The sequence below is a fragment of the Labrus bergylta genome, chromosome 7, assembly GCF_963930695.1.
Source record: "Labrus bergylta chromosome 7, fLabBer1.1, whole genome shotgun sequence".
Lineage (NCBI taxonomy): Eukaryota > Metazoa > Chordata > Actinopteri > Labriformes > Labridae > Labrus > Labrus bergylta.
Window position 1 is genome coordinate 29,506,439 of NC_089201.1, and position 27,089 is coordinate 29,533,527.

The 27,089-nt window shown below is 41.5% G+C and overlaps 1 protein-coding gene across 11 annotated transcripts in view; it reads left to right on the forward strand.

Annotated features, from left to right (window-relative positions):
• The window catches only part of frmd4a (FERM domain containing 4A), a 105,654-nt gene that overhangs the window by 66,144 nt on the left and 12,421 nt on the right, over window positions 1–27,089 (forward strand). For 7 of the 11 annotated variants that reach the window (XM_065957335.1, XM_065957337.1, XM_065957334.1 and 4 more), the window contains exons 2-12: window positions 5,652–5,717; window positions 9,875–9,969; window positions 11,725–11,817; window positions 16,181–16,265; window positions 18,225–18,281; window positions 18,975–18,997; window positions 20,701–20,784; window positions 20,905–20,970; window positions 21,064–21,121; window positions 21,307–21,393; window positions 26,186–26,261. In XM_065957335.1, the coding sequence (XP_065813407.1) occupies window positions 5,652–5,717; window positions 9,875–9,969; window positions 11,725–11,817; window positions 16,181–16,265; window positions 18,225–18,281; window positions 18,975–18,997; window positions 20,701–20,784; window positions 20,905–20,970; window positions 21,064–21,121; window positions 21,307–21,393; window positions 26,186–26,261 (790 nt within the window). Of the gene's footprint in view, window positions 1–2,226; window positions 2,937–5,651; window positions 5,718–9,874; window positions 9,970–11,724; window positions 11,818–16,180; window positions 16,266–18,224; window positions 18,282–18,974; window positions 18,998–20,700; window positions 20,785–20,904; window positions 20,971–21,063; window positions 21,122–21,306; window positions 21,394–26,185; window positions 26,263–27,089 lie in introns of those variants that run through there. The other 4 variants (XM_065957333.1, XM_065957339.1, XM_065957329.1 and 1 more) reach the window with 2 other exon arrangements.

Sequence of the window (27,089 nt, forward strand, 5' to 3'; positions counted from 1 at the left end):
CGCTAATAAATCATTGTTGTGTCAGACCCACGCTTGCACTCAAAGTGACGCGTTTAAGAGCGTCTGTTTGTTTAGTCTCTATAAATACTGGATAGACGCAGACAAAGAGACAGAGCAAGACAGAGAAGGAGACCATGAAGTGTGTATGTGTGTGTGCGTGTGTGTGTGTGTGTGTGTGTGTGTGTCTCAGTCTAAACTGCCTACCGCAGTGTCCCACAGCCGGGGTTAAAAAGATTCTCCATCTTGCTTCAATTAACTGTTCGGCTCTGTTTATATCACATTCCACCAATATGGGTTACCTTTTTCCAGCACACACAACCATCAACCCCCGTCGCCCCCCCCGCCCCCCGCTCGGCCCTAAAAATCTGACTTTTAATACTCACCGTGTGTTAAACCCGCCTCACCCATCCAGATTCTTTCCCCTTTGGACCCCAGCTCCATAAGAAATACACCAGATCAGCACCTCATTACGACCACACCTCAGCCAGGAATAGAAGCCCACCGGCTTCATAACAGGGCGTTTTTTAAGAGCTCCAGACATGTCACACCATACAAGTGTTACTCACCTTTGTCCTTCTGAAACACCTTCAAGTGGTGTCACTGAAAGGTGAACATGTATGTAGAAGTTAAGAGGTGTGAGCATGGGACACTGAGGATCAATAAATCACATCATGTTTATTGTTACTTCCTGCCCCGCTTCCTCTCTTCCTTCTCCTCCTTTCTCTCTCTAATTCAGTTTCTCTGGATCTCCTCAAATCCACTCCAAACAGCATCCTTCAGAATCTTCTTACTGCTATTTTTTTTTAGCTCTCCACTTCTGTCTCTGCATTGCCCGCTTCACTCCCCCTTGCAATTCAAACACATGGGACCTTGATAGCAAAGTGAGGAAGCATCCAATGAAGGGGGAGATATGTATTACTGGAGAATGTTAAGAAGGAACGGGTGTATGTATCAAAGCCAAAAACAAAAGAGTCATCTGGAGATATTTAAGTTGAACAGGCCATGTTTCCGGTGTCTGGAACAGGCCAAAAATATCCAGAAACAGAAAAATCCATCAGAAGGAGAGCGGATACACCTCCTCGTTTTCTCATGTGACATATGACTAAGCTGCATTTTTGGGCTTACAGCGTAAGGTTATGTCCCAACAAACTTGCTTAATCCAGGCTCGTAAAATGTAATTATGTCTTCATGTTGCCTAATGTCTGGAAAAGAGATCATTTCTCATAAATCCTGCAAAATAAAGATTAACGATTGCCTGCAATGTTTCAACTGCATATGGCTCAGAAAAAACAAATGCATGATTGGCCTACAGTCCTACATAGATAGGCACATCTGTAATTTTTTATGCAGATATCTTGGCAGAAGGTGTAAATGCATAATGTGCATATCAGGGGGCCTCACACTGTTTTCATAACATGGAGGATTATTGTAATAAAAGCAGACAAGCCTACACTTGCCGAGTCATTCAGATACATTATTGACAGCAGGTATAGGCTTTCTCCAGAGAAAAAAAACATTAGCATCTATTTATAGAAGCCTACCAAAAAAACTGGACGGATTTTTGTTACGTTAACAACTTGTGGTTTCAACGGCTGCTGCTCCAGCTGCAGAAGGTGAACACAAGAGCCCAATTTAGGTCATAGAGAAAAAAAAGAAAAAAGAGAGAGACAGTCTTAACGGCTGCAGGACTGAAGGAGCCAGGAATCATTCAAAGGAAGCTTTAACCAACTGTACATGCAAAGGCGATGTGTGTTTTTAAAAGATGCAAGTAAGTAATGTCCTGGAGAGAGAGAGAGAGAGAGAGAGAGAGAGAGAGAGAGAGAGAGAGAGACCAAACCAGCTGGGCACTTTAAGATCTAACTAAAACTCTTATTCTTTTAGATAATTTAGGCCCATGAAAGTCTGTTAAAATAGGCCTTTTGTACAGTGCATGTTATAGGCTTGGCACAAAACTACTGTCAAAGTCATATGAGGATAGGATGTTTCTTCCCCACAAAGCCTGTTTCAAAGAACAGCTGATTCAATTGCATGTCGACTGCTCATTCTTATTTATCAGCAGTGCATCACTTGTGTAAAAGGCAGATAATTGGTGTGATCTGTAGACACAGATGTCTGTTTCGGTTTGTAAGCACACAGAAACATACACATAGCCTTTATAAATACATGGAGGAAGAGAGAGAGAGAGAGAGAGAGAGAGCGAGAGAGAGAGAGAGAGAGAGAGAGAGGGGAAGAGAGCGGTCTGCAGCTTCTCCGTCTCATGGCTGTGAGCTGCTGCTGCAGAAAATTTCCCCATATCTCCTCCTCTCCCCGCCCCCACATCTTGCCTCCATTATTCCCGTGTTTTCGAAGCAACTCCGGTGACAGCAAAGCAAAGAAACATTAGCAGGGAAGTGGAGGCACTACGTCCACGACCAGTCGGACATTTCATTTCTCCCCTCGGTTGCTGACCGGTGGTACGGTCTCCTATCTGCTATCCGTTTGTTGTGCACGGTGCCTGCCGGTAGCGAGAGGAGGAGGAGGAGGAGGGGTTGGTCGACCGGGACTATAGCACCGTGAGAAGAGAAGCTCTCTTTCTGCTTTTCGGAAGGAAAAGGAGGAAAGCAAGCTTTTTTTGTGTGTGTGGAAAATAACACTCAACGCTTCGTTTTTTTAATTATCGCCTCCTGAATGGCGGGGATGTGAAATGTAACGGCTCTGTGACGTAGAGAGGATAGAGGAAGCGTCCCTTGTAATTAACGTTAACTAATGGTCACTAACATGGATGCTGATGTGCCTCCTCCCCTAGGCCGGCCGGGAAAAGGGGTGTATTTTGACGATTTTCTGGCAGTAACACGACTCGTTTCTTTTTGGGATTAATAATTTTGCTTTTTTTTTTTTTGTTTGAGTCTGTTTTTTTTTTGTGTTGGAGCCTCGCTGTGAGCCTTTTTATTTGCAAGGTAACTAAATGATAACATTACTGCTGTTCTGTCGCTAGCACTGACCGAGCATCACTGTCAACTGTGTTTATGTGTGTGTGTGTGTGTGTGTGTGTGTGTGTGTGTGTGTGTGTGTGCGCGTGTGTGTGTGTGTGTGTGTGTGTGTGTGTGCCTCTAGAAACATAATGCAACAATGTGACCATTTGCTGCTTCTTTTTTTTTTTACAGGGTTAATTTGTATCTATTTTTTTTATCTCGTTTCTTGCCGGTCTGTCAGGTTTGAAGACGAAGGTTTGCCAGTTTTAAGTAGCTAATGGGTCAGAAATATTGGAGGATAACAGGGCATGAATCACACACAGCAGAACAAGCTGATGTAGCCTAGCTAACCTGCCTGTCATTGGAACCACATTGTATTATTACAACATACAACAGAGGTTATAATGCCAAGACGCTTACAGTGGTTACTTTGCTTAAAAGGACCAATGTGTTATATAGCCTACCTGACTTAACTGTCTCATGCTGAAGGAATAAGCTATTGCATTAAAATGAAATGGAGCCTTTCTTCAACCCTGTCCAGTGAAGAAAAGAGCTAACTAGGAACTTTATTACATTTGGTTTAATGGTGGTCACATATAACCACAAAGTGAATTTTACGACTAAAACCAATAAGCATCTGTCTCTGCCAGATTGGGCTGCCTAATTTTAGCCTCCAGCCAGTGATTTGTTACCTTGACGTTAAGGTTTGTGCTATTCCCAGGTGTCTAGAGAGCAGGATGCAATGGACATGTGTGTGTGCAGTATTGCAGACATGATATTTAAAGAGAGAAGTTTGGTAAATGTAGTCTTTTTCCTCTCCTCCAGGGTCAGAAATGAGACATTTGCTTACCATCTTATAACAGTGCACATACTTTATTTACAATGCACTTCTCATGCTTTGTTAAATACACTGATCAACACTGACCTACTGCTATCCATTAGTCATAGTAGTAAGTATTGTCAGTATTCAACAGTGTAAACATGGAATACTAATACAACTCCAACACAGGAGACTGGGAGATGAAAACAAAAGCCTACACTGGAAAATCTAAGAGTGTGTGTGTCTGTGTCACTGTGTGCACAGGTGCACCCAATCTAAACCCTCAAACCACAGGAGATCAATGGCGAGTGGGAGGGTAAACTGAACCCTTTAAAGTATCCAGAAGCCACACACGTTTGCACACAACCCAGTAGTCACTCGGGGATGAGTTCACACATGGATGAGTTTTGAGACGGCCCTGTCATTACTCCTCTACTTTGCTTTTTTCTGTGTCTACATCTCTCTGCTAAACTCTCACCTCCAACCTGCCACCTTAATGCAAAGCTGGCATGAGTGGTGGGAAAGTTAGTCGTGCTCGTGTTGTGGACACACCCTTACCAAATTGCAAGAGCCTCAGGTGGTCAATTTGATCCCCACGGTGAAGAGTTACAAACCGGTTACGCTTGTGCTCGTGTTTATGCCGTTTGTGTTTTTGGAAGGAGTTCTCATCAGATGTTTGAAAAGTGAGGATGTTTCATTCTCTCTTCACCAAAATGTCATACCCTTCCGCATCCATCCCACACACAGCAACCCAATCCTCCTGGCTTCCCTCTCCATCTCCCAGATGTGAGGGAAGTGAGGGAGGAGCCAAGGGGGGTGTTTGTGTTCCTCGGGGTCCCCTGCTTCCTGTTAACTTGCAGAGAAACTCCACATGTGCTGAAAACACCAGCACACACATACAAACATACTCAAAAACAGATGTGGAATACTCTGGCACAGTTAGTACATCTTTTCTTGAAATGTTTGAATTCATTTCTGCGGTGAATTATTAAGGCTTCGACTTGTTTCCATTGGAGTTTTATGATGCTGAAGCAACCTTTAAGACATGTTTGGATATTTGGTCTAACTTGTGTGTGTACGTCCCACAGTTTACTGTTTCATTATTGCACCTGCTTCAGTGTTTATGCCTGAACTTGGCAGGCGGACATCTTTTTTTTTTTGCAGCACTATTCAGCAAGCCTTGTATTAACAGAGACAAACACTCCTCTGAAACTTGTTCACTGGCAGCTTGGCAGCTTTAGTCATGCTGGTCACTGAGGAATAATGGATTTCCTGCTTAAGGAGGAATGCTAGAAATGTCCCCTGAGGAAGAGATCAGCAAAGGACATTGTCTCTGTTGCTCTGTTGTGTGTTGATAGCTTAGAACCTGTTTAAGACTTTTATATTTCAGTTAAAGGCTTTCTATGTGATTTTTCACACTTAAATGTAGAAATCAAGTATATCAGAGTCCTATCTTCACTTTGTTTACATCGCCCGGACGGCCAGCTGACTCCTCCCCTCATGTATAAAAGTTGTTTAATTGAGGGACTAGAGAAAAGAAGAATAACATACTGTACTCACTGCTTAACTGTGTTTCTAGATCACGCTCATTTCAGGTAAATTTACATGCAGTGTGAAGATACCAGCATAATAAAGATCGCTAGCATTAGCATGCTAACACAACAATGCAGCGCCAGTTGTTTTGGTTTCATGCTGGTGCTCAAGGGCGACATCTGCTGGATCAAAAAATCGCATATAAAGCCTTCAAGACTGAAATATAAAATGTGCATGTCTCTTATGCATTTGTTCTGTTGTGGTGTGGCAAGTTATATTTGTTATGTTTTTTATAGACAAACAAAATTAACAAGCATCCCCTTTCCTTTTGGTTTGTTTTTTCTCAGATGACAGAGGGAAGGCGATGTCAGGTCCATCTCCTGGATGACAGGAAGCTGGAGCTCCTTGTACAGGTGAGTCTCTGTTACTTCCACCCGTCCTCACTCTTTCTTCTTCTTCCCTCTCTCTCTCTCTTTTTGCACACTCCTATTTCCTCAGAGTGAGAGAGAAGTGATGTCTGGTGTCTCAAGGGAGGCGTTCACTGCTGACTTAGGGAAATTCAGTCAGCAGTAGGTGACTTTGCTTTTTCTTGGTGCTCACCTGATCTTTGCACACACACACACACACACACACACACACACACACACACACACACACACACACACATGCTCATCCCTAGTCCAAATGGTGTCTTAAACAGGAACTACTTCTTACCCTATAACTCGTGCTTATACTATACTTATTCTTCATCACCCATCTTGCTGTTGTTGACAATGCTCCATCTCCTCATACACATCTGAGAACAACAAAGCCCCTCCTCCTACTCTCAGCCTTCCATCCTCCCAGCAGACCTTTTTGTGGTAATGACCGAAAGGCAGGAGCAACACCCATAACACACCCGTCTCTCCCTCATTTTCCATTGAAAGCCTCTTCCCTTCTCAAATAACAATTTAAAGCACCGTGCGTCTTTTGATTGTTCTACTGGCAGGAATATGATCTTGTTTTTTCTTATATCAGACATCAACCCAATGGTGTGGCTCTCTTTTCACAGCAACACCAGCCTTCATTTTCTCTGTTCATTGGTTGTTGTTTAAAATTCCCTTTAGTCATCTATAACAGCCCTCTCAAGCATTTTCATCAGAAGCTCTTTCAATTCTTTACAACCCTCCCTTAGCCCCTATTTTTCTTGCTCTGACTATTACCCACCTCTACTGGGAAAGGAGAAAAGACAAAAGAGGGTAATTGTCCTGCGGAACAGGATAAGAAAAGCAAGCAGAGAATAGAAAGAGAATAGAATAGATTGACGCTGAATTTCAGGAGGTTGATGAAAGGTTGATAGAAAAGTGAGACAGGAGCTCAGGAAGAGAGAGTCAGGAGATGACTGAAGAGAGAGAGAGGAGAAGATGGAGGGGAGAGCTGAGGAGAGGTCTGCTGACTTTCTGATTTGATTACTCTACCAGTACTGATCCTCTCTTACAAATTGTCACTTTTTTTTCTGCTCCTCTTCCACTCTTTTACTGTCTCTCTCTGTCTCTCCATCTCCACACTTAACTCTCCATATCTTGCCTTTACCTGTCTGTCCATGGCTCTGTCTCCTTCTCAGTCTCCAAATTTTGTGAAAATTGTTTTACAACTACTAGATGTCAGTGGTTCAGTATAATATAGACATTGTAACCACTGGTATTTTTAGTTTGACAATGTTTTAACAAGACATGACAGAAAGTCCAGAAATGGGGATGTTATTGAAAACCCTTGTCATATAAATCCGGATACTGCTGTCTTCTCTCTCTTCTCTCTCTATCCTTGCTCCTCTCTCTTCGAGGTTGTGCAGTCGGCCAGCAGTGGTCCACAGGAAATGACAATGTTATTCTTAGTTTTGTGGTGAACCAACATTCAGTCAGGACCTCCATTAATCCGTTAAAAAAGGATTTCTTGAGGGATTGATGATAAACCAGCTGTGTTTTTTTAAGTATTGATGCAATTCCACTTGGCTTCTTCTTTATTTCATTACTGATTAATAACAGTAGCGTGGTCAAGCCTGTACCCGTTAAGAATGTCAGCTAGATAGCCTCAGGAAGGTCTGATCTCTTTCTGTTCCTTGCTTTTAAAACCAACCAGCTGTTTAATCCCAAAAGTGTCATTCCTCCTTTTCCTCTTCCTCATCCATTTCCTCCTGTTTTTATTGTGAACCCTTTGTGGTTAGTTTATGGAGCCATGCCTCATTGGAAGAGAACTATGCACCAGAAGGCCTACACCTATTGACCAGGTCCTAAAGATGGAGGCTAACCACCAAATGCACCACTCTCACTCCCTGAGGCTAGAGCGGTGTAAGGTTATCAGTGAACTGGGTATTAAGTTGTTTAAAAGCTTTACTGTTAACGCCGATGTTAAAGTGAAGGCACATTGAAAATGTTTTATTGTAGGGTTGTTGGAGGCTACAATATATATATATATAGTACTAATCAAAAGAGTAAAACATGCAAGGCAAGGAGGCTGAAGACCTTTTCCTCACCGCGTCTTGGACTCTTAAAGACTTGCCACTGAAAAATCAGTTCAATAAATCTGGGAGGTCCTAAAAAGCGCCAAGGGCCTTGCTAGCTGTTTGCAAAGATTGGATTGTGATTTTCTGCCAGCCAGCACAGTGAGCTACTGTTGTGTGTTTGTCACTTGTCTGGAAGTTTGCTTAGCATGTCTCCTCTTCACTCGCACCTTCCCTGTAATTCTTATACTGTTAATTACCTGTGCTGCTGAGGAGGCACAGGCTAACTGTCTATTAGTCGTAATGCTGTCTAAGCTATCAGAAAGCTTTACTGTCTGGTAGATTGCTTCACAGTGTGTATATTTGGTGTGTGTGTGTCTGTATAGTCTGTGGTAGTCTAAATGTTATGTATAACTGTGTTGTATTATAAGTGTGTGTGTGTATCTGTCTGTCTAGTATGTAACTGTCATACACTGTCAGTATCACTGTTGGACTCTTCCCCAACATCATTTCACTGCAACATCTTTTCAACATCTTTTCAACTTGTGTTCACATGTCTAAGGAGTTATTCTAAACTGAAAGGGAGACTCAATCATGCAATCAAATGCGTCTCACATTTTTTCTATAATCTCCTCGGTATTCACAACAACATTGCGGAGAGAACCTAAGCTTAATGAATCTTTCGCTTCCTTATCTTCAGTCACACCCTTCATGCTTGCCCGTGTGCCTTGTCCTTGTACTTTTCCGACAATTTGTGCGTCCACATGTGTGCTCCTTCTGTGTGTTCCCCTGCTCATTGTTGAATATACCGTGGTGGAGTGGGTGTAGTTTAATTGATACTGTTGCCAACACAGTAAACAGCTGATTGGTAATAAGAGAGTTCAACTGTATGACTCTTTGTTGAACCAAAACATGTATTACTGCTAATATATGTTTGTAAGATGGGAAGTTATAATTATTCCTGATGTAAATATGCATTTTGAAGTTTGTTCTCAGTAATATCCTGACGCATCCTCAACACGTAGGCATAAACGTCTCTTTCTGAAGGAGCCATGCTGTGCTCGATTTAACACTTTGATCTGCTGTAAGTCTAACACAGGCAGAGGCGACCTATATGTGAGCTTCTCCTCAAGCTCCCTCCATAGCTTCCATTCTCTCCAGAGCCTTTTTGTGTTGCAGGATCACTGTAGGCGTTGCGCTTACATGAGATTTAGGTCATTGGAGTGTGTGTGTGTGCGTGTGCATGTGTGTCTCTCTCTGTATGACATCACCTCCTTCTCTTTAAATAGCTCCCAGTAGCTGTGACTGGAGTTGTGCAGTACGTAGATAGCACAGGACCTCGGGGGAAGATTTTCACATAAATGTGTGTGTGTGTGTGTCTGAGTGTTATGTTGAATTTTCTCTTTGGCCCATCTCCTCTGTATGTACATAGCACATGCCTTCCTCCTGTATGTTGAGTGTGTGCTTTGGGTTTGGTCAAATGTGCATGCAGATTTATGTATGTGTGTAATGAAAATGTAGGCAGCACGGCACACCCATGGTTAACCTCAGGGTGGAGCATTCTGTTGCTCAGGATGTCACAAACCAGCAGCATATGGCATCAGTTCCATGGTTTCTGCTTGGCTTTAAGATGCTACATGAGTGTTGTGATGCACAGAGGTTGCATTAAATTGCCAGCGAGCTCTTGTGCTAACTGCAGCCCTCTCCCTGCAATACAGCGGTTGAGCCCAGAGCCATGACTCTGCAGTAGAGTTGTGGGTCAGAGAGGCGGAAAGGAGAGAGGGAGGGAGGGGAAGGGCAGGGTACCTGCACTGTCAGCAACATCCACACACTCCATCCATCTTTCTCACACACTCTCTCTCTCTCTCTCTCTCATTTATCTCCTCTTCACTGGCTCTTTTCCTCTTTTTCCCCACGTGTTAGCCAGAATGCTAAGTCATTGCAAGAAATCAATAGCTGATAGCATACCAACATAAAGCCTTTTGCACATTTACTCATTCCAATTAAACTAAGGTGTGATAACCCACTACACACAAACACAATTTAAGATACAACAAATAGGGCAATGCTGATATTTCTGTCTCCCTGCAGCCCAAGCTGATGGCTAAGGACCTGCTGGACCTTGTGGCCTCTCACTTCAACCTCAAGGAGAAGGAGTACTTTGGCATTGCATACACAGACGAAACGTAAGTCATTTTCCTATCGTATTTATATTGAAAAGTAACTTTCAATGGGTATTATGAGTAGCAGAGGATTCATAATTGTCCTGATTTTTAGCCCCATAACACTTTTTTTTTATCTGTGTAAATGGTGAAGCAACAATTGGGACAAATTAAACTGAAAGCAGACTTTAAATCAATGTTTTTGGGGGAACAATATGAGCTGATGTGCAAAACTAAAAGGCCACTAGAGCTGAGTTTACCGAATGGATTTGCATTTAAAGACTTTAGAAAGCCAACTTTCTGCTCACTTTTAGATGATTACGATAATACTCAGATGCTGAAATGGGAGAAATCAAAATTATCTTATATGTTGTTGCATTTTTGGTGTCTTCCTAATAGTCAAACTTTGATAAATTGACTTCTGCTTTGGGCTTAATGTTTGAGAAATGCTTCCACTTGTCATGTTAAAGATCAATTTGTTATGCAAATAATTTATTTTGTCAATTTTAAGAAAATTAATGTTCCTCACTTCCTGACCTTTGTGGAGAAATCAAAAACAAATAGAACATTTTTTTTTTACCACATATTCAGGGTAATCGGTAGCAAGGTAACAATAGCCTTATGCGTTTCCATGTCTTAGTGCAGAAGTGCCAGCATGTAAACTGCAGGGTTCAGCTGCTTGTGTGAGCTTTAAATACTGTTTTTAAAAATCTTAAAGTGTAGTGGCCTAGGTCTTTCAGTTGGTATTTCAACACTGTTACATTTTGTGTTGGTTTATTTAGTTCAAAATGTCTCTTGAATTTAAAAAGTCACATTCAACTTAAAGATTGTCTCTTTTACGTAAACAAATGAAAATGAATTTTTGCATGAATGGCTGTCTGCATTCTGGTCAAAATAAAACAAAGTCTATAAATAATGCATATTTTACTGATCCAGAAACTGATATGTGTGATTAGAGCCCTGAATATAAAAGGTTACAGCGATATGTTGATTTTATGATGAGTTCAAAAAGATCACAAGTCTTTGTTTGCCAGAGGGGTTTGCTTCCAGAACTGTGCTTGAAATGCAAAAATGACATTCAAATTTTGTTTTTTAGTGTTTGGTGACCTAGAAAGACAGGCTCGCCACAGCACTGTCCAGAACTAGTCATGCAAACATACAAATGATTTACATACAGGCAAACTTTCCAATGGCCTTTGTTTTCCATGTTTTTATTTTGTTTTATGTCATGCACTCACGGATGCCCTCTGCACTATGGCATTTACATGGCTCTGACATATACTGTCACCAGTGTCTGTCTAGCACAGCAAAATAGCCTTTGCAGTCTCAGTCCCCCCCAGGGTCTAATTCTATGATGTGTAGATTTGTTGCTGGGGAGAGCAGACACCTCAGCTCTGACCGTTCAGTGGTCAAAGAGGCTGTTTGGGAGGGAGAAGAGGGAAAAGAGAGATTCAGAGGCCGAGACAGAAGGAGGGAGAGTTTGAGAGAGATGTTGCTCAGTTGCTCAGGAGACCATGCAGGGTTACCAGGGTGACAAGCTGTCTCTGCAGTTTTTTTCTCTCTGTTGGAGAGGGAGAGAAAAGATAGAAGAGAGAGGGAGAGGAGGTTGGGGCGGAACAGAGGGGCAGAAATGGGAAAATGGGGGGAACTGGAAAAAATATATATTGGGGAGGCTTTCAGAAAAAGCGTTGAGTGAGATGAAGTTTTGTGAACCCTGAATGAATACTCTGAACTCTCTTGAGTAGTATAATGACCAGTTGTTTGTTGTTTGTCCATCAGGGGCCATTTTAGTTGGCTGCAGTTGGATCGCAGGGTATTAGAACACGAGTTCCCCAAGAAGTCTGGCCCCATCATGCTCTACTTTTGTGTCAGGTGAGTCACACACACACACACACACACACACACACACACACACACACACACACACACACACACACACACACACACACACACACACACACACACACACACACATTATTCTCTGATTGTGTCTTGTGTGGCAGAGAAAGAAAGATGGATGCAGTGTGTGTCTGTTTATGTTTCTGTGTATGCAAATGCCTTCTTCTCGTACTAATAGAAACAGATAAACAAGGTTAGTTATGACAGGCCCCAATGAAATTGCCTTGACCCAGGTGTTTAACTTCTACCAGAGGGCCTCTGAGCCAATCGCGGCTCATGATTGGCCTCGTATGCACTGAATGCAAATCCCATCAAATAGCTTTGTACTTACTGCAAATTACCGTACTCCAGACATTACAACAAAATGCTTTTCCTCTTAGGGACTCACATTTGAACAAGCCATTTTATGCTGCAGCAATTTTACAAGAACTGTTGTAAAAAAATATTTTTTCAAGGTTTCATTGTGCTTAGCAGGGTTAAAACATACTCATATAAGGCAACCTAGCATGAGGCATTCGTGCACTTCTTGCTGAAGCTGTATTGGAGTCAGTTAAAAAGCCCTCTCTCTCTTCTATGACCTGTTGTGGCCGGGTTATTAAATCACACGACAATGTCACACTCCTCACCCAGCCCTGTAACTCCTAATACAATAGCCCCACTCATATATTAAACTCTCCTGAATCCCAAACAGGGCACTGGATTGTGTGTATATGTGACAGAAATACAGAGTGCCTGTTTGAGTGTAGTTTTTGTGTGTGTGTGTGTGTGTGTGTGTGTGTGTGTGTGTGTGTGTGTGTGTGTGTGTGTGTGTGTGTGTGTGTGTGTGTGTGTGTGTGTGTGTGTGTGTGTGTGTGTGTGCTTCTACGTGGGTATTCAGGTTAGCTATTGAGAAAAAAAAAGAAAAAACGAACCCGACCTGGGAGGCAATTTCTCTGCTCTCAACAAGTGAACAAGTACACAGCCCTCCCCAACTTATTTATGCCCACACACACACACACACACACACACACACACACACACACACACACACACACACACACACACACACACACACTCGCTCTCTGTGAAAGGTAAAGACTTGTTTATGATCCACTGGTTGTTCCCTCTACCCAACACATCTCTATGATGTCATAAACACCCCCGTTGACCGAGCCTTGGTTAGCAACGTACATAGCAACATGACGCACAACACTTTTGCCAAACAATGTCACTAAGTAGTCATTTCCTGATTGACATCTTCAGCACAGCTCCAGGCTCACACAACACAGTGACTGCATAGTGAAAATTGTATTCTTAGCAGTCAAACCTATTGTTCATTCTATTCCATGAACAAAGACGCTATTGTTCAGTTGGGCACCGATTCTATCAAAGATGAACAGATGAGTAAATTAAGTTGCTATTAATGTTGTTATGGTCATCTCTACTATTCCTGATAAAAGTGCGGTGAGATTTAGTTACAAGGGGAGCCAAGTCTTTTGTTTTTTTTGATCAACAAAATGAAAAGCAGGTTTTGTGGTTCTATCAGTTTATTTCTATGAACATGATGTCTTGGTTTTGACATCTTTTACAAAAAGAGCATACTCTTAATATACTTTTAAATGGCTAATGAAAATATTTACTTTACTAATATTTCTGTGAACTCGCAGCCTTACTCTCTGGATAAACCCTGCTTTGCAAGCTGTTGGTTATATGTTTAGTTTTGTGTATAGTTTAGATGAAACAAGCAAGAAGAAGTATGAGGCAAACTGCTGTTTAAAAAGAAATAACTAAAGGGATTCTGAAATTTGCTGTTTACATGTCCAGAGAATGCTCCCATAATATAATCATTTTCGTAGCCTGCATGTCTGAGTTGGAAAAGATGCTTTAATGAAGCCTAATCCAAATAGAATAGGCCATTTACAGCTGTATTCATTTACATAATGGGTATAGCATTTGTTTATGTTTATTTATTTAGGGGGCCAATTTACGCCTCTATTGGATTGGACAGCTGAAGAGAGAAAGGAAAGGTTGGGAGGAGAGAGTGGGGGATGTAATGCAGCAAAGGGCCCGAGGTTGGATTCGAACCAACAGCCACTTGGTTGAGGACTACAGCTTCTGTTCATGGGGCATGCAACATAACCACTAAGTTAATAGTAATAGTTAAGCTATTGTCTTAATAATGTTCGCATTGGATCTGCATACTGTGTATATATTTCTATGTATTGTTTCCTTTTCACCACTGGGTGTTAAAAATATGAAAAAAATGTTGCAAATATGTGTAAGTACAATGATCGGAAACGTTAATGTATTGCAATAAAAGTATATAAAAAAATAATAATAATATGAGCATTGATGTGTAAGCATAGCCGCCAGTGCAAGTTGTTTGGAGCCACCATTCAAAATTGAATGTAAAACAAGTCAAATTGAAATATCGGACTACTTAAAGACCCCTAAGAGTTACTTCTCTTATAATCTTAAATCAACAATAAAACCATATAAAACGATCATGTTTCTCTGTGGGGATGGTGGTGGGCCTCGTCAGGGTGAGGGTCACTGTGTGTGTATTTACTCGGACTAATAGGTGTTTGAAGATGTGGTGTCGGTGCTCTGACATCGTGAACTTTGACACCATTTTAGAGGTTTCATCCCCCACGTTCCTCCTGCATCGCCGTCCAATCACTAACCTCGCTCTCTCCAAATGTCACACCGGCTCCGCCACATCCCCCCTCACAAACACAAACATTTACACACGCCGCTTATATTTTCAACACACATGCACATAACAAACCATAAATGCAGATCTGAAATGGAAGAACAATCATCCCAAATGTCAAACTTGAATCCAGTGTTTCCCCTACCATTATATTGGGGGGGCGGCCCGCTTTTTGTGCCTTTATTGTAGGGATAGGATAGTGGATAGAGTCAGAAATCAGGGAAAGAAGTCATTTAAGGATACCTTTCCGATAGAAAAGGACAGCTGTCATTAAAAGTAACACATGAACACAAAGATTCCTTCAAGTGTTTGTGTCGTCGTGTCGCCATGTCGGCTTGTCCCCGCCCCCCAACGCTGTAAACCTAGGGGAAACACTGGAATCCATTATCTATCTGAGCACATTGTTTTTGATAGCACAATATAAGTTTTTCTTTTTGCATGCGTGTCTTTGTGCAGGTGCATGTACCGTATGTCTTGTGTTGTATCTTGTGATGAATGTTTTCCAAGTAAAGGCTATTCTGATGCCCACCTCCTGCTGATTCAGTGGGTCCCTCACTGCGCTGACAGTCTCATCAACACTGCGCCTTTAATTAAATGTTCACACTGAATATTGACAAGGCTCTTCTCAATCTCGCTCTGCTCAATGTGTAACGCGATTTAAGCCCTTTGAATATTGATCCTCTCACAATCCATCTAACTCAATATCTATACACTCATAAGCAGGAAAATCAACACTTTCATTTGTGTAGTGTTCACAGTAACACGTGCTAAGGCTGAATTAAAAATAACTAGATGTATTTCAAGTTGTACACTGAACTTGTTTAGTGTGATTTAGCTCTCCATCCTAGCTCCCCTCTGGCTCTGCATGCATTCATGAGCTAAATTTAGGCTGCATTATTATGTTAGCTCCCTCTTCAACACTCTGCCAGAAGTGGGTTACTGTGCTGCTCTCTCTCCAGTATGTGTCTGCTTCTGTGTGTGTGTGTGTGTGTGTGTGTGTGTGTGTGTGTGTGTGTGTGTGTGTGTGTGTGTGTGTGTGTGTGTGTGTGTGTGTGTGTGTGTGTGTGTGTGTGTGTGTGTGTGTGTTTGTGTGTGTACTGTATTTTGCATGTGGAATTCCTACACACTGCTGATGATGCAGAGAGGCAGACAATGTGTGAAGTGCATCATGTGCACATTCAACCATTTGGGTGGCTGGGGTTAGTGTGTGTGTGTGTGTGTGTGTGTGTGTGTGTGTGTGTGTGTGTGTGTGTGTGTGTGTGTTTGTGTTTGTGTGTGTGTGTGTGATTAGTGTGGAATGTGCTCACACTAACAAACTAATAATGGATCATTGCCAGCACCCATGGTGAGAGAGAAAATTGGTTAAATGGGGAGCGAAAAAAGATGGTGATATACGGGGGTCAGTCTTTTTGTATGGCGGTTGTGCCCCCCTCTGGTCACTTTGGTTATTGCACTCTATGTGTCTCCTTTGCACAGGAATATTATATCATAATGTAAATCACTAATTCATTCTCTCATATTATGAGTGTGATTTTTTTTTTTTTAATAACCCCAACAGTTTTTTTTATGTGATTGAAAGTCAACATTTTCCTGGTTGATGTTTCTCTTGCAAAAATATTGAAGTTAATTCCTCTATTTTTTCAGGTTCTACATCGAGAGTATATCCTATCTGAAGGATAATGCCACTATTGAGCTATTTTTTCTTAATGCCAAGTCCATCATCTACAAGGTAAAATTCATAATCATTGAAGAGCACATTTCTAATAATGTTGATAAAACTGAATGAAAGAAGAAAGGTGTATTTTACTGTAAATACTTTACGATGTCGGGGTATAGGCAATACTGTCATTTTTATGATGTGAAACAAGGGTTGGGGGATGCATACACACTTGATGAAGCAGAACATGTAAACCATTTTATCAGCTGTTCACATCATGCTGCAGCTCCAATTTTAAAAACTAGCAAATTATTTGCCACATTTGCTGCCATCTGTCAGTGAAACACGTTGTTTTTTACTCCTAAAGCTGTGATTTAAATAAGGCTTTTAATTAAACACTGACTGCAATATTTCCAAAGTGATATATTCTTTAAACATTTGATTTTTTTGGTCATTGACTTACAACATCCCCATCAGATAGGGCCAGTTGTATGTTCTTCTGACAGTGACTTGAACTGTTTATGTTTCATATTGTTTTTAGTTTGTAACTACAGTTACCTACTGCAGTTACTTGTCATGTCCAGAAGAGGGCGCACCTGGCAGGAAGTACAGAAAATAATGAGTCTGAAATGTCCCAGTTTAAACCTAAAACCTGTAGGAAGCTGTGATAATTATAGATCCATATTTTCTTTACTTACAGCAGTGGTAAGTTCATCCCTGATGAACACAGACAAAGTTCTTCTTACCTGTATGTTAGACGTGTTTGAATGAGCGGAAATGTAGTTGAAGTGAATGTTTGAATTTATTATTATTATTTTTAGCAAATCTTATCCAAAGGGAAAAAAATACAGGATTTTATTGGAAGCTGAAGATGGTGTAGTTTGAGCACAGCTTTTAGAGACACTGGGATTTAAAAGGACCTATTTAATAAAAGTAAAGAAAGTAGAGAATATATCCAACTCCTTTCCTTTCATTTGCCAAACATCACCCTGATAGGAACATTAATTATACCTCAGTGTTAAGGATCTCTATACCAGTTCTCACCTGCTTCACCATTGATGGAAGGTGGGGAATAAGAGGGAGATTTTTTTTTTTTTTTAAGAAATCATGCTCTGGGTTTACAGTAGATTAACCATAGTAGTTGACCCTTCTGCAGTAGGGTCTGTATGAGTGATGAGAGGTTTCTGCTGTGCTGTGGGAACACAGACAGTAAAATAACACACAGTATGTGACGACTTGCAGCCGCACTGGGTGGTACACTCGGGGTGGGTTTGTTCTGTCTAGTGTTTCATCGTGGCTGTCTGATCTCCAACCAATTAAGAGGTGGATTGTAAAGGGAACATTCCTGGCATACTTGACCCACTACTCACTACTCACTGCCCACCAACCCTCATCCTCCCCCAACTCGATGGATACATAGTATCCCCTCTATAAGTCCATGCACATGGTTGGTGAAAACATGCAAAAACATAAAACCCACATTCATTTCCACGCAATGGAAAGATTGTGAGAGCAATTAAGGAACAATTTGTCATTAAGCCTCTCACATAAAGGAATTCTATTATTCACACTTATTCTTTTCCTGCCTCCTTACATCCTACTCTGCAGTTTCTACCTTAACCCTAGGTCCAAATTTCCACAAAATAATGACTTAAAAACTTAAGTTCATGAAATACACTTATAGAAATGAACTGAGTAATCAGAGCATTTATTTCTTCCCTTAACCATCTAAACCCTGTTGCCCAACCCCCCTTCTCTTTCCTCTAATCTGTGAGCTCAATCTTCACAGAGAGGTCATGAAATTAGAGAGGGGAGCGGGGAAAAGTGGAGGGGGTAGTGGTGGGGTGATGAAAGAACCCACCAACCCATCTTGAATTAAGGAGTGATGATCAGAGCCAATTCCAACCATGATCAGAACCACTGCCGACATCACCGCAGTGTTTGTGCTACCTATCTACTTGCTGCTAACAGTATGAGATGTGTTGTTCATGGCCCCCTGACCTCTATTTTCTTTTCTTTTTTACTATGCAGGAGCTCATTGAAGTGGACAGCGATGTCGTCTTTGAGTTGGCTTCCTATATTCTCCAAGTAAGATACAGCGTGGTTTGGTTTTGTGTGTGAGTGTGGATGTTTTGCCTGGATTCCCATTTTTTTAACCATTAGCTCAAGTAGCCAAACACTCAGGGTCTGGTCAAAGTTACCATTCTTTGTTCTTTATTGACAATGATTCAGTCCTTTATCAGTCAGTTATCTGCAGTGACCCCAAATCCAAAAAGCCTCCGTTCTCTTAGTTGGTAACAGAGCTCTTGGCTACCATCTTTATTTTTTGGCGCAGTAAGTCACTGCTAATAGAACACAGAGCAGCAGGAACACACTTTACTTTACTTCACATATTCTCCTCGACTGCAGCTCTGTCCCTCTTCTATCCCTCCTCAGAGTAGGTCAGTCCATTAACTAAGATGCTGCAAGGTCATGTTACACTTTGACTGGGCTGTGTGTAGGTATGTGTGTGTGTGTGTGTGTGTGTGTGTGTGTGTGTGTCTGCTCTATGCAGGTGCAGATGTACAGTATCGGGTATCTGCTATGTAGGGCCTCTAGATGTTTCACTCCAGATGAGGTTTTATGTTTTCTATCTGATTTCATCCCGGCAGGCCTCACTGCTCATTCACCTATGCACACAGAACATAAACACACATTTTATGGTCACTGCTCAGTGCTCACATATCCATATAAGTAAAGTAAACTGTCCTTTCTGCTCTCTATTCCTTTCTTGTTTCACAGGAGGCTAAAGGTGATTTCACCAGGTAAGCATATTAGAGACTATATGTAATGTGCATGTTTCAAGGTTTAGGCTATTGTCAAAGCACAGTTTGTGGAGTAGCAACAAAAACAGTTAACTGACTTCAAAAAGAGATAAAATAATTCATTAGCATTGGAAGAAAAAATAGAGAACTGTATCACTCTTTTAATTTCCCTTTCGCAAACATGGGTTGATGTGTTTACATGTTGATTCAGAGGGGAGAGGCACAGACAGAGAAAGAGATAATAGAAGTGATAACAGTGGTCTGTCTACTTCTCTGATAATTGATGTGCAACTCCACTATTTGTTTTCTGAGCTTCTTTAACATCCCTCACTCCTTCTATCCTGCCATCCCTATTCCACTTTGGTTTCAATCTTTCACATGAGAAAAAAAAACATTGATTACTCGTCTTCGTGGTCTTTTATTAACCACAAACATGCTAATACATCCTACAAGTGGCTCCTTAGATGTGCATCTCTGTGAATGGCCTAAATGTATGTCATCATTCTTTCCCCTTCATCCCTTTAATGTAGCAGTCAGAGATAACAGAGTACAGCAGCCATCTCCTCTGACCTCATTTCCGCCAGTGAAAGGAGTAAATAAAACAAAATCCTACAGAGGGGCTGGAATGTGACACACTCTCGAGACATTCCTTCCACCCCTTCCCCCTTTTTTTAACCCCATCCTCCCACACACATACCTCCCAGCTCTTAAAACTCTAGAGAGCTGTACACTGTACCCCCTCATTGGTATTGAGTTGCTCTATATTTGTCAGTGCTGCTCCTCTTAAAAATGCCCAGTATGCAAATTAATTTACTTTACGTTAATGTATCTTTTTGAGTGATCTAGTTTTCAGTCAAAAACAAATCTGTCTCTACATTTCAGAGTCTGAAAATGATCTTGTTAAGATGTACTTATCACACTGCCATTGCTCAATGTTCAATTGGAGGTCTTCTTTGCCTCTTTCATCATCTACAATTTCCAAATTTGGTCAAAGAAGCGCATTCACTTTACCTAATGAAGGCTGTCTTTAACAGATATTACTCAATCCAGGCCCGCAGCTGTCGTCAGATGTCAAGAAAACATCTGGACAGGGTGGATGGGCTTGTTTCCAGGGCTTTAGCTCATAGGTTGTCATGTTCCCAGGGCTTTCCCCAATCCTCTCGGGGCCTTGGTCCGATTCTGAGAGTAAGGCTAGTGGATTATTGTGGTGCATTAAGACCTCCTGCCACTTGAGGCCTGCAAATTAAATCTTGGGCCAAGTCTCGTCGGCACTCTGCATGGTTCCCTTGTCTCATTTAATCTGTCTTTTGTCTTTATCTTATACCTTCCTCATTCATGTTTATATCCTTTTTATCTTCCTTGTTTGTGTCCTTGCTCATTAATTCTCTACTGTTTGCAAAAGTGGGCGTGTCTGCAGCTGTTCTGAGGTGGACAGAAACCAGTATCTTGAATACATGCCATTCAAATTATCAACATTAAACTGCCCCATTTAAAAGAAAAAATCAGTTTCCCAGACAGTTCTAGGAAAAATAAAGTTTTGATCAGACCTATTTTACTTATTACTACCAGTCTTTCACTTCTACTTCTTCTTCCTTGCTATTGCCTACTCAGTATATTTTAGGAAAACTGTAAGATCTACAGAAGAAAATGAATGTTCTTGCTTGAAGTAATGTTAACCATGCCTCGTGGTTTTATCCTCCCAGTAATGATGCAACCAGGTCTGACCTAAAAAAGCTGCCTGCGCTGCCCACCCAGGCCCTAAAGGAGCACCCATCTCTGGCCTACTGGTGAGACACTAAGTTTGTTTTGCAGAAAACCACCACAAGATGACACAAGCTGTATTTTTCACATGTATTCCCTTTCTTTACAATTTTCCCTTTTTTTCTATTCATTCTTCTATCTTACAGTGAAGAGCGGGTCATAGAGCATTACAAGAAGCTCAATGGGCAGTCTAGAGGACAAGCTATTGTTAAGTAAGTGTTTGTGTTTGTGGTTTTGTTTATCCACTGTGTGTAACGAATGTCTTCCTTGTAACCTTTACATGTCTGTCTTTCTGCTCCTCACAGTTATATGAGCATTGTGGAGTCCCTGCCCACATATGGAGTACATTACTATGGTGTAAAGGTACAGTTTTACTACTCTGACTTCTCTTTTTTTTTCATGCATACACACGCATACCAAACACATTTGTTTCACTGTGGAACAGCATGGATTCAAAGATATGAGAGAACTGTTTGTACTTTTTTATCTTTGTGTCCACACATATTCAGAACATCTCCTAAAGTCTGTGTTTTTTTTCTTTTTTTTAGGACAAGCAGGGGATACCGTGGTGGTTGGGTCTGAGCTATAAAGGCATCTTTCAGTATGACCACCAGGACAAAATTAAACCTCGAAAGGTGAGATGACTCTCCCAGCTGAACAAATTCTTTCCTCTATCTTTTTACCAGAGACTTAGTTATTTTAAATGATGTGTAACCTAAGAAGGAAATGTCTTCTGTCTGTTTGTTTTTCATGGTCATTGTGTCACTTTTTTTCCACTCAGTTGGCTCAGTGAGTCAGGACATTGTGTTTGGGAAGCACACTAACAATACTGAACAAATACTAACTGTCTGGAGACCTTCAGTCTTGGAATGTTTTGTATCCTGTCTTGGTTTTGTTTCTGCCTCTCGTTGAATGGCGTCCTCATGCCAGTCATTACTCTGGGGTCGTCTGGGTGAACCCTTTCTCTGCTCACCTCTGACCTCAGCCTTGTTTACGGCCTTGATTTCTGACAGTTAGCCTCGTCTCATTGGGTGTTGATGTGGTTAACAGCATCCCTGAATACTTACTGACCTACAAGACACTCACACACACTCACTTAATTCACTGTTCCACACTCAGGAACTGGACTGAACTCTGAACTCACCATGATGATGAATACTTCCCGTCTGCCTCAGCTTTCCTGTTTGCCGCTAGCATGTGCTCTGTCTGCATATGAGGTGTTTGTGTGTATGCGTGTGTGTGTGAGACAGATAGATAGAGAGTCTTGACGAGTGCATTTCAGTCTAGATGTATTTCACCCCGCTGAGCCATCCCTGCTTCATTCCAATGTGCTCTTAAACTTTGTTGCTTTCAAGGTGTTAAATCACCATGATAATGAAAAAGATCCACTTGCAGAAACAATACACTTTCTCCCATGTTGAACGCACAGACGCACAAGCACCAGAGCATGCTGGGAAAAAATGTCACAAACTGTCTTATCTACTATATAAAAGTTAGTGTACAGAGAGTAAAATGGTTTTAAGCTTTCACTGAGGCGTAGAGAGAAGGAGAGAGAGGAAAAACAGAAAAAGTTAATACAATTCCCACACAAGATTTTTTTTTAGTATGCAACTACTAAGGATCCATCAATTGGAGTCATTGGTTTGTTTTTCATCCATACTGACCTCATCACCATCTCCATTTTTCTCCCTCAGCCTACCAAACACATGCACACACACACACACACACACACACACACACACACACACACACACACACTTCTGGAAGCAGAGAAAAGAAAATGACTGGTCCTTCTTTCAGCACAAGTGTTATTCTAGTTTTAAGTAGCTTGAAATGCATGTCTAGTTAATCCAGGACTTACTCGGTCACAAAGAACACACTGAGATCTTTCAGACCAATAAGGCAGACAAAGAGTGGGTGGTACACTTTTCCCAAAGCTGTTCAGGAAGACACACTCATAAGAGGTCACTAAGAGCGATATCCTCGTCATGAGCGTTATCCCTATTCAACAAATCAGAGGAGAAGCAGTTGATTTGGTGATTAGTCAGACATTCCAGTTCCAGTAACACATTACTCAGAGATATGTGAACAGACTTTTTGAGACAATTAGCAGCTTTTGTCACAGTTTTAATCGTTAACTTTCTCAACAAAATTTTAAAAAAAGAACTACAGTTTGTGCTTTATACATATATAAACATGTCGGTGTGTGCTGGAGGCAGTTCAGTTTAATTAGTCTTTTTTATGAGGGGAGATCCTGTTGTTTCTAAATGCAGACTGCCTACCGCACCCTCCAATTTTATTTGGAGATACTTAATTACTTCCCCCCTCTACTTACCTCAGGTCAGTTTGCAGACATATTCACACCAATGCCTTGTTAGTGTGATCTGACTCATTGAGACAGAGATTATGGAGTCTGTGTGTTTGAATGACCACCTGACTGACCGGTTCAGGGCTTTCATGTAAAAGCTTCTGTCAACACTGAGAAGACGCTGCGTGAAGTCAAACCCAACAAACTGCGGGTTAAATTAAACTTCACAAAAATGTCTTTGCTATTCACTGCAGAGTGACTTTTGTTTCTGTGGAGGATTGAGGAAGAGGAAGTGTACACCCAGTCACTCCAGTTCAGCTTCAGCTTCTGTCCGTTTCATTTAGACCAGATTGGTGCATACAGCCTTTTCTGATTACTTTTCGTTAAATCTAAAAAAAAACACCACAACCAAAACACAAACATCAGTGAATCAGTGTATTTATATCTCCATGACAACTGGTTTGATAAAGTATAGCACACCGGAGCCCCACCTATGGGCGAAACAATAGCCTTTTTTTTTTAGCCTTGGGTCCATTTCTAGCAAAGAATAACATCTTGGTCTCACTACAGTTCGACTGGAATACGCTATTTAAACTCTCTATTCTTCCTGTGATCCCTAGGGAGTCCACTACAGCAAAGAAAGACCTTTTACACTCTATCAGATCTGACCTTTTTAATCTGGGATGGATGTGACTCAGACGTGGGCCTGTGTTCATGAGCAGCCATGTTGAAGAACTTTCTCTGCTTTTGTCTTGTTTGAACCATTGTGTGAGATTGTTTTACAGTCAAAAGGAAAGAGGATTTATAGTGTGTATGCACGAATGCATGGACCAGCCTCGCCCTAAGAACAGAAGCACCCAGCAGACTAGACTGAGTTTTTAAGAAAACGTCTGTCAGCATGGTTTGTTAAAGGCTTTATATGTGATTTTTTGATCCAGCAGATGTCGCCCTTGAGCTCCAGCATGAAACCAAAACAACTCGCGCTGCATTGTTGTGTTAGCATGCTAATGCTAGCGATCTTTATTATGCTGGTATCTTCACACTGCATGTAAATTTACCTGAAATGAGCGTGATCTAGAAACACAGTTAAGCAGTGAGTACAGTATGTTATTCTTCTTTTCTCTAGTCCCTCAATTAAACAACTTTTATACACGAGGGGAGGAGTCAGCCGGCCGTCCGGGCGATGTAAACAAAGTGAAGATAGGACTCTGAAAACTCTGAAAACATCACAGACAGTGGGACTCGGGTGTTACACCCATTGTAGACAGTCATGACTCACAGAGTTATTTTCAGAGGAGATACTTGATTTATATTATATTTAAGTGTGAAAAATCACAGATAAAGACTTTAAAGATATTAATGCTGTTCAGAGTCCTCTATAAAAACTACAAAGGTGTCATTAAGACAATGGACTTGTGTAATTACACTATTGTTTAACAGCACATTATCAAACCTAAACGTCTCATTTTAAACATGACAGTGACTTAGCTACTTGTTGTGACTGCTGTTGATATACTCTGAACTGTTCAACTTATCATTGAAACATTAAAATGAACTTTTCAAATGTGATTCAGCTTCGTCCTGCTGGTGGAGAGTGCAGCATTAGTGGTCTCGTGCCTCAACATAGTTACAAACACCCGTCTTATCTCAACAGCCCGGGCCCATATGTAGTTAACACACGCAGCCACTCACTATCAGCCTTTTCCTGCTATATTTAGCACCATGCTACATTAGCACTTCACACTCCATTGAAAATATACTAGAGTAGTTTGGGTAAGAGTTGCGCTTTTCTTTCCCCCATGCTCTTACACACACATACACACTTATAAATACATACATATACATTAGGCTGTGTTTAGTTACAGGTTTCATTATATTTCTACCCTCTCCACTGTTCTACCTCTCATCACACTGCCTATTGTTTTGCCCAGGCTGTTAACATTTCTGGGCTGCGACCTCTAAGCTCAGTCTCTCCCTTTCCCTCCCTTATCCTGTCATAGTTTGGATGTCTTCTTTGTTTCTTTCTCCTGCGGGGTCAGTTTTATGTAGCTTAGAAACGTTATTTTTCAAATGCTTTGCCAGATTACTTCAAAGGCGCGCGAGTGTGTGTGTGTGTGTGTATGTGTTTGCACGTCAGCTGATAGATGCATGCCTACTTCTTAGTCTTCTAAAATAGCCCAACTTCTTTCCCTAACAAGAAACAGCCTCAGACTTCTTTTGCACAAACACAAAGATCTGAGTAAACAAAGTAAGGACACTTCAATTGCTCGGGATACATAAAGCTCATTTCCCCCTTCATCACTCCTCCCTGACCTCTCATTACACACACACACACACACACACACACACACACACACACACACACACACACACACACACACCTCCTTACCACAGAGCACAGAGCAGGAAGCACAGTCCCTGAGGGAGGAGGGGAGGGGTCAGGAGGAGGGGAGGTATAAAAAGCCCCCTCCCTCCCTAAGCCCTCCTAGCAAAGCTACAGGAGAGGAGGAAACTAAACTTTACACGCTTGCTCTCCACCGACACACACACTCACTCACTCACACACATGCCTACAGATGGTGAACACCCATCACCTCGTAAGATTCTGTTCCCCTCCATCTGGGAGGATTTAAGACGCACACATGCTTTGGAGTACTTCTTCTTTGGGGAAACTTTCTCGCCCAGCTGGCTCTTGGCTCTATTTAAAGAGGAGCTGATGGTTCATAAAGGGGGCGGAAAAGAGAAAATCCAAGCAGGGGAAAGAAAGCCTCCTCCTCCCTCTCACACTGTCTTTCTCCAGAGTGAGGTCATCCAGCGAAAGGGGGTCCTCTGTGGACAAGAACGCCCTGGTCTGGACCTGATCGAGAGCTCCAGACTAGGTTTCTCCTTTTCTTCCTCTAGCTCCTTCTATGTTCCTAACTCCTCCTCTTCGCCCGGCCTCTATTTTTTTTTTTCTGTCCTTCTCATCCCTTATCCAGCTCATTTTCTCTGAAAACAAATGGGAACATACAGCGAAGAGAAAAAGAGGAATTTGGCTGAGGACTGCATGGATAATGTGAAAGTATGTTTCCATTGTGAGCAGCCCTGAAGAGTGTGTTTTTGTTCCTCTTAAACCTCAGGTGTTCCAATGGAGGCAGTTGGAGAACCTCTACTTCAGAGAGAAGAAGTTTTCAGTGGAAGTTCATGACCCCAGAAGGTAAATTTATATCACAATTTAAACTGGTGTCAACTTGCTGCTATGTTTTTTTTTCTGAAATAGTTTGAATATCATTGTTAAGATTTACATAACTAGAATGATTATTTTCTATTTCAGTGACTTAAAATGATAAACTATTGTAAAAGTGATAGAGTTTTCTCTTAGATATTGGACACCTTCCAGTAGCTTTTACTGTAAATTACTCGCTGTGCCATATGTGGATGTGGTAAGATTCATACAACAAAGAGTGCAGAGCAGGAAGGGAGAGATAGGAATCTTATTCAGTAATGGTTGCAGAGTTTGTCTTGGCAATCGAGCAAGATATTGGGGATGTCCCGTGGGAGCCCGACACGGATTGATAGCCTGATTATTAACACATTTGTGTAGCCACATGCATGCACAAACACGTGCTCCTACACACACACACATACTCACATACACATACACATACTGTACATTTACACACCCCTTAGTAGTTGACCACAGGAGGAAAGATGGCTTTGCGATAGCTGTTTTGCGGAGGAAGTGACCTCTGCTGTGTTTGTGTAACATGGCTCTATATGTAGAGTGTTATTCTACAGACAGGGGGGGAGGGATGGGAGAAAAAAGAGACAGACAGGGTGAAACAGGGAGCATTGGTGTTTTTTTTTTTTTTTTTCAAAGGAAGCTGTCATTAGTGTGAGCTGGTCTGTTGCTCAGCTACAGATGTGTGTTTAAATAAGGATGAGTAAACAATGGGAAACAACGTGTGTGGCATGCTCTGTCCTTTAAGAGCAGCCATAGCAGTTTGGTTAGCTGTGGTGCTTTTAAAAGGAGTGTGTTCAATG